Consider the following 10038-nt stretch of genomic DNA (forward strand, 5'->3'; position numbering starts at 1 on the left):
TATCTAGGGGGAAATAGTTGTAGGTCATTCCATGGTATTCCACTGGATGAATCCTCCCACACCTTCTAAAGAACCAGGCTCTGCTGTGTCCTCGGGCCAAACACTGAACAACAGGTTTGATTAAGAGGCACAAAGTCAAACAGACTTCACAGAATGTCTCTCTGGGGACTGGACGTCTTCCACGGCTGCATGGAGACGACTGAGAGCAGCTGAGAGTCACAGGCTGGATTCTAGTTACTTATATGGTGACTGGAGCCGGAGGAGCTCTGTGTGCTGTGTCACTTTTATCTGCTCTGACTTACAACATGTCCATGTGATATGAACCCGTGAATCCTCTGGTTCTTCATGATCCGATCCGACTGGTGTGGACCCTGAACCTCCACAGCTCCGACTGGTCGTCGTGGTGTGATATCATCACATCCTGTAGCTGCAATGCATTGTGGTCCCTTCACTGTTGTGTTTGTGTGGATTCATTCAGAGCTAGTGAATGTTCTGTTTCTCACTGAACGGATCCAGGTTTCATATCCAGGATCCGTCTGTTAAAGTCCAGTCAGCTTGGTGTTGACAACAGAGCTGTTTATGAATCTGGAGTCTCTGGATTACGTTGGTTTCGGTTCAGGCTGATGGAGGAATGTTCACTCGTCTCCTTTTAGTTCACATCCTCATGCTCATTATTAGATGTGGCAGGATTAAGTGGAATTATCAGCAGTAAATCCTGAGGAGGCAGGGAGGTTAATTGAACTGGGAGTTGTGGTTTGCGTATGTGTGGGTTTTATGGAACATGAGATGTTTCAGGATGAAGAGAGAATCACCGCAGAGAAAAAGGACCACGTTCAAAAATGTAATTTATTTAACCCAACTTAAAGCTGAATAAAAAACTGGAATATTCTGCCTCAGTTCATTTTGGTTCAGTTGTTTCATTTAGCTGTAAATATAAAGGGAGAGAGGAGAGCGCCCTCTTGAGGCTGCACTTAAAGGGTTTCACCTTTCAGAAGCTGAGAAGTTGTTCCTGGGGGGGGCGCTACAGAGCGGTTCATGGATTTGTCTCTTGTTACTCTGCAGTTTGTCGGGCCGCTCACGGACGCTTCGCTCAGAAGCTGCTCAACGACCTTTTCTCCAACTACACCAACGCCCTGCGGCCGGTGGAGGACACCGACCACATCATCAACGTCACGCTGCAGATCACTCTCTCCCAGATCATCGACATGGTAACACACCCTGACTGCACATGTATTCCTGTTGTGTACATCTGTGTTACACACACATGTCCGTGGTTTCACCAGGATGAGCGGAACCAGATCCTGACCACCTACCTGTGGATACGCCAGGTGTGGATGGACGCCTACCTCACCTGGGACAAGGACGACTACGACGGTCTCGACACCATCCGCATTCCCAGCAGCTACGTATGGAGACCAGATATTGTGCTGTACAACAGGTGGGTGTGTCCTCGATGAACACTCACAGCTACACAGGCTGACCCCTTGTCCTGTATTCACCTCCTCAACTCTCTCCTCCACAGTGCGGACGATGAATTCTCCAGCTCCATGGAAACCAACGTAGTTCTCCGTCACGATGGTCAGGTGATGTGGGACCAGCCGGCCATCACGAAAAGCTCCTGCTCCGTCGACGTGGCCTTCTTCCCCTTCGATTTGCAGGAGTGTCACTTGACCTTCGGCTCCTGGACTTACAATGGAAACCAGATGGACTTGTCCAATGCCCTGGACAGTGCTGACCTGTCTGACTTTGTCTCCAACGTTGAGTGGGAGGTCAGTTGTTCCCATGTGTTCACAACGTGTTCAAGAGTTCTTTGACAAAATCTCAAATAGTTCCTTTTCACAACCAGGTTCTTGGGATGCCAGCCAAGAAGAACGTCATCCTGTACGGCTGCTGTTCGGATCCGTACCCGGACATCACCTTCACTCTCCACCTGAAGAGACGGGCATCCTTCTACATCTTCAACCTCCTCATCCCCTGCATGATGATCTCCTTTCTGGCTCCGCTGGGCTTCTACCTGCCCGCTGACTCGGGTGAAAAGGTTTCCCTGGGCGTCACGGTGCTGCTGGCCCTCACTGTGTTTCAGTTGCTGGTGGCTGAGAGCATGCCGCCCTCCGAGAGCGTCCCACTGATAGGTGAGCAGACTCAGGGAAGCTTTGTTACAGTTCTTCAAATGTTATCAACTTTCTAAATGGAGCAGGTGAGAGGGACCTGAAGAAGTTCTGTTGGAGCTGGACCAACTTCTTTGGAATCTCAAACGAGAAGATATCGCGTGATCAGTAAACAACAGATTTTTGAGAATCATTTATTTGACATGTGTCGTGTCAGGACGCAAAGAGAGGCCCAATGCTCTCATGTCATAATGGACTCATGGTAAAAAAGTTTATTCAATATGTTCACTTTTTATTAAACCAGTCAACAAATGAGAAGCAAATCCTCAAACAACAGAGAGCAGTGCAGGAGAACCACATCAGAGGAACGTTGTGACTTCCTGTCAAACTTGTTCTGTTCGCTCAGCTCGTTCTGACTCTCACATTAGAACCAAAGCAGAACATGTCAGTGCTTTAAAGAACCACTGAAGAAAACCATCCACCTTTGTTAGTATCACTTTGGAAACTTTGATCCCGACATGATGTGTCGTGGCCGATGCATCCAAAGACAATGAGCTCTCCATTGACCTTTAACTGCCGGGGCCGATGGCTGCTCTGAAGAATAACTCCAGTTACACACTGTGCCAAACATGTGTCACTGTGAAAAAATCCCAAACCAGAAATTCAACATAACCTTGTGAGAGTTCCGGTTAGAGTCGAATCAGAGCAGAGAGCAGCGACGCCTCATTCCACAGCCGACAGGTCCAGATGAGTCGCTCTTCTCCAAAGTACTTAGAGAAGTTATTTAACAAAGAAGCTCCTCTCAACAGCACACAACCCGGTGAGTACTCGGCTCAGCTGGGAGCATTAACACGAGCTCTGCTCACGCTCCACTGCACAATAACACAGAACTCATAAAGGTTTTGTTGTGGCCACCCTGTGGGCACAACTTCTGTAATTGACTGGGCTGTCAACCTCCCGTGCAGGTGTCCCATGTGTAAGGAGGTTTTCTACAGCAGACCGGAGCTGCGGGTCAATACTCTGATCTCTCAGATGGCCGCTCAGTTCAGACAAACCAAACCAGAGCCAACACGTGAAGCAGCCGAGGAGGTTTCCTGTGACGTCTGCACTGGAAACAAACTGGGAGCCGTGATGTCTGGCCTCCTACTGTGGAACTCACCTGGAGCCGCACCTGACAGTGTTAGGTCTGAAAAAACATCAGCTAATCCATCCTGTGGAAAATCTGCAGGTTCGGATGTGCATGAAACACGATAAGCCTCTGGAGCTCTACTGCAAGATCGACCAGATGTGTGTCTGCATGCTCTGCATGGTTTTAGACCACAAGACACACAATGTCGTCCCCGTGAAAACAGAATACCAAGAGAAAAAGAAAGAGCTGGACGAGAAAGAGGCTGAGATTCAGCAGATGATCCAGAAGAGAGAGGTGATGATCGGGCAGCTCAAACACTCGGTTGAGGTCAGCAATGAAAGTGCAAACAGAGAGAAAGAAAAAGGTCTTCAGGTCTTTGCTGCTCTGAAGGAACCCATCGACCGAAGCCTGGCTGAGTTCATTGAGACGATCGATAACAAACACCGACCAATAGAGAAGCAGACCAAAGGCTTGGTTGCAGACCTGGAGCAGGAGATGTTTGACCTGAAAAAGAAAAGTGAGGAGCTGAAGCAGCTCTCGTGTTCTGAAGACCACTTCCAATTCCTCCAAACCTTCTCGTCCTTAAAGGAGGCCAAAGACTGGACCGGTGTTAGTATCCATCAGCCATCATATAAAGGGACTGTGGCAGTGGCTGAAGAGGGCCCAGCAGTATGCAACCAGTGTGACACTAGATCCTGAGACAGCAAACCCCTGGCTCCTCGTGTCTGACGACAGGAAGCAGGTGACGTTCGGTGACCTTAACAAGAATCTCCCCGACAACCCCAAGAGATTTTCTTATTATGCCAGTGTCTTAAGTAAGAACAGTTTTTCGTCAGGAAGATTTTACTTCGAGGTTCTGGTTGAGGGGAAGACGAAGTGGGACTTAGGAGTAGCCAGTGAGTCGGTGGACAGGAAGGGACCGATCACACTGAGTCCTCTGAACGGTTACTGGGCCGTGTCTTTGAGGAACGGAAACGAGTACAAAGCTTTCGCTGAATCTCGCGTCTGTCTCCGTCTGAAGTCTGTGCCCAAGAAGGTGGGGGTGTTTGTTGACTACGAAGACGGTCTGGTGTCTCTGTACGATGTGGACACAGCTGCCGTCCTCTACTCCTTCACCGGCTGCTCCTTCACTGACAAACTCTTCGTCTTCTTCAATCCCTGCAATAGTGACTGTGGGAGAAACTCTGCCCCTCTGGTCATCTGTCCGATACAGAACCTCCAGTTGACGCAGTTATACTCCAGAGTAAAAAACAGAATAAATAATTGACAAAATATTTACTCCAGAACTTCAACTCAGATTGATGAGGACATTGGATTTCTTTGTTTCCTACATGTCGTTGATAATCATTAGAAAAAGAATAGTAATAGTAATAGTAATGTGAACCTGGCTGGAGGATCACATCTTTCTTTACCGTTGTGAAACAGGATGTTTTAGATATTTACCTTATGAGAAGGAATCATGGATCTTGATAAAAAAATACTTAAGGGAAGAGTTGGGCCTTTGCAGAGGTGTGAGCTCTACTGAGTGAGATTGACGGGTCACATTCTTCTACTGCTACAGGAAGATCACAGAGAGGGAGTTCATCTAAGTTCATGTCATTACAATAAGCACTAAATTGTATGTAATGTGAAAAAGGACGAGATATGAGCACGATTCTTTCTCTGGTACAAAGTGAAACAAAAGGGAGACATGAGGAGCAGTGATGGTTATAGAAAGCTCCAGTGATTGCAAAGGAGAAACAAATAATAAGAGGAGAGGGGATTGGCCAACAACCCCCCCCCCCCCCCCCCTCTGGTTCACTTAAAACCTGAGTCTCCTCCAAACAGCTTTTGATCATTTACAGTCAAACTGGTGATTAATGAATGAAATATTCCATTTGTTAGAACTGAGAAAAACAGATTTTATTACTCAGAACAAATCGACCCACTACAAACTGACCACACAAATACCATGGAGATGGGTTAGTGGGTCACAATCGAAACAAAAACCACTGGAGTCTTTTATTTTGAAACGATAACTGTTATTCTTTGTGAAACGATTTTCCATGTCACATTAAAATCAAGTCAAACTGCTGAACTGAAGGTGTCTGTGATATTTGTTTGTTCAACTGAGGTTTAATGTGATCACATGGAGGAAATGTCCTTATATCATATCCAGTGGACGTGGCTTTTAAAACCTGAAGCAGCTTAGATACAAACCAATCATATATTCATATAATCATATATATATATTCTTTTCCTTCCAGGGAAAGACTCTCCCATCCACGACCTGACTATTAACTTTGACAACTCTGTGTTAACCCCCACTCCGACGGCTAGGAACCTGGGCGTAACACTCGACAGCCAACTCTCCCTCACTGCCAACATTACTGCAACAACACGGCCCTGTAGATTCATGCTGTACAACTTCAGGAGGACACGCCCCCTTCTCACTCAGCAGGCGGTGCAGGTTCTGGTCCAGGCTCTGGTCATCTCACGTCTAGATTACTGTAACTCGCTCCTGGCAGGTCTACCTGCTACTGCCATCCGACCTTTGCAGCTCATCCAGAAACCAGCAGCTCGACTGGTTTTTAACCTAAATTCACTCCCACTACTCCTCTCCTCCGCTCCCTTCACTGGTTACCAGTGGCTGCTCGCATCCGGTTCAAAACACTAGTACTTGCGTACCATGCTGTGAACGGATCCGGTCCAGTCTACATCCAGGACATGGTCAAACGTTACACCCCACCCCGTTCACTCCGCTCTGCTTCGGCCAATCAGCTCGTTGCTCCCTCACTGCTCAACACTCATCAAAAACACGACTGCTTGCCGTCCTGGCTCCTGATTGGTGGAACCAGCTCCCCATAGACATCCGCACATCAGAAAGTCTACACGTCTTCCGCCGAAAACTAAAAACATACCTCTTCCGACTTTACCTTGAATAAATAAAAAAAAAATAAAAAAAAACACTAACAACTTTTTGAAACTAACACTTTAGTAGCACTTAAATGGCTCTTACTTATAGCACTTTGTAGTTTTGCTTTATTTGAAGAAATTGTATTTTCTTGATTCTTGTCGTCCTTGGTCTGTACCCTCGGGTTTGATTCACTTATTGTAAGTCGCTTTGGATAAAAGCGTCAGCTAAATGAAATGTAATGTAATGTAATGTAATATTCATCCCAAATCAAATATTCTTTACGTTCACACACCAAATCACTCAACAGAATGCTATATGATAAATAAACCAGGAAGATTTTGCTAATGGCTAATATCATATAATTGGAAAGAGATGAGATGTAAACATAACTCTTGTTTATCTTTCATTTGTCTTACCGCTTCGCTTCTACTGGAGTTAGCATGCTAGCCAGCTAGCCAGCTAGCCTCTCTCCTCACTTAGAGACACACAACATTTTATAATCTGGTAATTACTCCTGTGAAGAATGTCGGTCCCTCTAAACGATCTTCACTTTCCTTTTTCAACAGGAAAATACTACATAGCTACCATGACGATGGTGACTGCTTCCACAGCACTCACCATCTTCATCATGAACATCCACCACTGTGGTCCGGAGGCGCGCCCCGTCCCACCGTGGGCCGAGCGCTTCATCCTCAACCACCTCGCCCGCATCTGCTTCGTCTCTGAGGTCGGAGAGAACTGTTTCGGTCGGACTTCATCCAACACACAACCTCTGTCCCAGGACGAGTCCGAGGCCCCATCAGCCAATGGGAATAACAGAGGAGCAGACTGGGATGTGAACGGACAGGCCTGGGGAGGGAGGGGGGAGGAGGGCGGGTCAGGGGACTCTTCGAAGGTGAGACAGGATTTGACCGACCAGAAGGCCTGGAAGGAGGATCTGCTGGTGACCATCGACCACTCGAAGGAGGACGGAGCTGCTGGTGGTGGAGAAGAGCAAGGAGATGAGAAAAAACATTTGTGTGGAGAAGAAGATCTTGTGGAGGAACAGAAAGGAGGTGAAGTCCGGAAGAACAGGAGGGAGATCTTAGTGAAGTGTATCTGCCAGCACCAGGGACTGTGCAAGAACGTCGAGTACATCGCCAACTCATACCAGGACCAGCGAGCGGCACAGCTGCGCATCGGGGAATGGAGGAAGGTCGCCAAGGTCATGGATAGGTTCTTCATGTGGCTGTTCTTCATCATGGTCTTCTTCATGAGTATCCTCATCCTGGGAAAAGCCATCTGATAGAGAGCCAGCTTCAAAGAATCACAAGAGGAGAAGTTAGTAGTAGATCTAATGATTTGCTCCTTCAATGTAACACTCCTCATTTCACTGGTGGTTTGTTAGTTCATGAGCTTCAAGGCTCAATCCAGACCAAACAAGTCAAATCATTTCAAAGCTCCGAAGAAATCTTGTCCAACATGAGTTTCCTATTAAAGCAAGGACTTCAGGTTTCAGATCTCAGAAGCTAACCCACTGTGCACTCGATATTTCCCAGTAGCTCTCAAGATCTTCTAATGTGTTTTCCATAGGAGTCACATGACCTGATGCAACTGAGAAGAGCAAAGATCTGATTCCTTTACGTTAGATATGTTTCTGTCAAGTTGTCATAATAAATGAAACAAATTATTAGTGATTATGAACCAAACAACATAAATGTTTCCTGAGAATCAGGAAAAAACAACACTGTTTTGATGAATCTACAGAAAACGGATTAATTAACATTAATAGTATTTTATTAGCATTTTCATTTCAACATCTTGTTCCCTATATAACAGAACATGGGACTGAGCTAGGTAGACCTATGTATTTCAACAACACAACATGCTACACACATCTATTTCTATGCAGTTCATGCAGCTGGACGCACAAGACCTGTCGATTTATTTTTAAGGGAACTTATCTCAGCTGGATTCAGGAAAACCTGGTTTCAGTATTTTGTTTGAAGGAAACTGTTTTCAGATGAATGTTCTAACGAAGAGAAGAAATGATGCAGTGAGCTTTACAGAAACCGGACTGGTTTACATCTGTTTACATGATAACAACACTGACCTGATCTACAGCAACACACTTTGTCTTACAACTGAACACAAACACAAATGTCACAATTTTAAAAATGTTATGTGTTTTGCATGTTCGTTTTTTGCCAACTTCAAAGTACATGCCAGACTTTTTACATCAATCACATTCATTTTAATATTATGTACAACTCTGATGAAATGTTATGATTTCTGTGTCCTCCAACCGGAGAGGCTGGAATCAGCATCTGAGGTTCGGAGATTCAATTTGATGAATGTATGTCTTCTATGAATATTGTGTCAACTAATTGTTACTTGTGTGTATACCAAACGTGTCAGTTGTGAATATTTATTTTTAAAAGTCCCTCAAACAGAGCTAACCCATGCTGACCTCATGATTCCCTTTGAGTGCAGTGTTTGTGTGATCACTGTGTAAAACTGAGCGATGCCAAACTGATCCCAGTTACTACTTGTTGTATTTCCTGGTTGTGTGGCCGTGAACATTTGTCAAATGATTTATTACTCATTAAATCTTTCACATTAAAACAACTTTGTCCACTGCCTTTTATTTTCTAAATGTGTTGCATATAGGAGGTGTGGGGACCCAAGAGGGTATCGAACTCACGGCGTTGTCGATGTGCTGAAGGACACTGAGTGTGGTCTGTCCGCTGAGCAGTGACACGGACACGTTTAGAAACAGTCAATCCTAGGTTCTTCTCAAAGCAGGGGGAGAAGGACCAGAGCAGGACCACCAGTGGAGAGACGAGCAGAAGGTGTGAGGGGACAGACCGGATCCAGGAGACATGTGGACGTTTCAGACCACAGCAACAGTTAGAAGGACATTTCAGCTACAAGGGAAACAAGACGGTGAAGCCGATGCTGGTGACATGTTGAATTTGACAGATGATAGAAAGACATCATTGATTTATAAGATCTATATAGACGACCCAGTGGGATCACATGACCTTTGTGAAAGAATGAAACCCCAGAAGGTTCAGTAGCTCAGACCCTGAACCGAGTGTTGTGACCTCACAGTGTGTCGTCAACAGATTTAATACACAATTTACACAACAGCAGCACTTTGGTATGTACCTAAATGTTACTGGAGCGGAGATCCTTCTGGTTCATTCTCATTACCGTGGCTCATCGCTCTGTGCACCGCGCTGACTTTGCACTGGTCAATTCACACATAGAGATTTGTGTAACAAACAAAAGGCATCTTAACAATTCCCCGGCCTCTCAGCTGCAGCCAGGCCCCGGAGTGAGAGGGAGGAAGTCACAAGAATAAAACCTGGACCAAAACGTAACTTCAGTTCACTTGTGTCAATCTAAAGAAGATTTCTGATTAGGAGAGAAGACGGGATGAAGTCTTATTCATAACTTAAACATTTCAGATGAACTTAACTGATATTTCCTTCACTTCTTATTTGGAGTCAGTTTCCATTCAGTTCAGAGAAATGTCTTCATCTCTTGTTCCTGATCCATCATTTCCCTGTTAAGAACGTTAAGAACAGCTGTTAATGTGCAGGACTGAGTCGTGGACCTGTGAGATCGACTGGACCCCGCTGATCCACATCGATGCATTCGTTGTCCTGTGAGATGGTTTAGATTTGAAAACCTCTGGGTGCTGTTGGAATCAGTTTCCTTGATGTGCACGAAGCTGTAATAGCAGGGAATGGGCAGCAGATGGCAGTAAACAGCTGTAAAATCCACACTGTGTCTGTGCAACTTCACAATCCTTCAAAAGTAATGACTCAAGTTTCATGGGAGAGGCGGTGGACTAGTGGCAGAAACTTGGACTATGGGCAGAGAAGGTCTCTGGTTCGTCTCCAAGGAGAGACAAGAAA

The 10038-nt window shown here is 45.7% G+C and overlaps 2 protein-coding genes across 2 annotated transcripts in view; both read left to right on the forward strand.

Moving 5' to 3' along the window:
- LOC133969427 (neuronal acetylcholine receptor subunit alpha-10-like) overlaps positions 1 to 8724 on the forward strand; it is a 16204-nt gene extending 7480 nt beyond the window's left edge. Inside the window, exons 3-7 of the mRNA XM_062405907.1 lie at positions 1063 to 1208; positions 1284 to 1438; positions 1523 to 1769; positions 1847 to 2132; positions 6700 to 8724. Of these exons, the coding sequence (XP_062261891.1) occupies positions 1063 to 1208; positions 1284 to 1438; positions 1523 to 1769; positions 1847 to 2132; positions 6700 to 7418 (1553 nt within the window). The 3' untranslated portion in view covers positions 7419 to 8724. The remainder of the gene's footprint in view (positions 1 to 1062; positions 1209 to 1283; positions 1439 to 1522; positions 1770 to 1846; positions 2133 to 6699) is intronic.
- LOC133969347 (E3 ubiquitin-protein ligase TRIM21-like) lies at positions 2360 to 5295 on the forward strand. The gene is given in 4 exon segments (XM_062405766.1): positions 2360 to 2370; positions 3008 to 3238; positions 3240 to 3881; positions 3883 to 5295. Coding segments are annotated over 4 exon segments (1506 nt in total). The 3' UTR covers positions 4505 to 5295.
- Positions 8725 to 10038: the final 1314 nt, after the last annotated feature.

Source organism: Platichthys flesus, chromosome 15 (genome assembly GCF_949316205.1).
Source record: "Platichthys flesus chromosome 15, fPlaFle2.1, whole genome shotgun sequence".
Taxonomy (NCBI): domain Eukaryota; kingdom Metazoa; phylum Chordata; class Actinopteri; order Pleuronectiformes; family Pleuronectidae; genus Platichthys; species Platichthys flesus.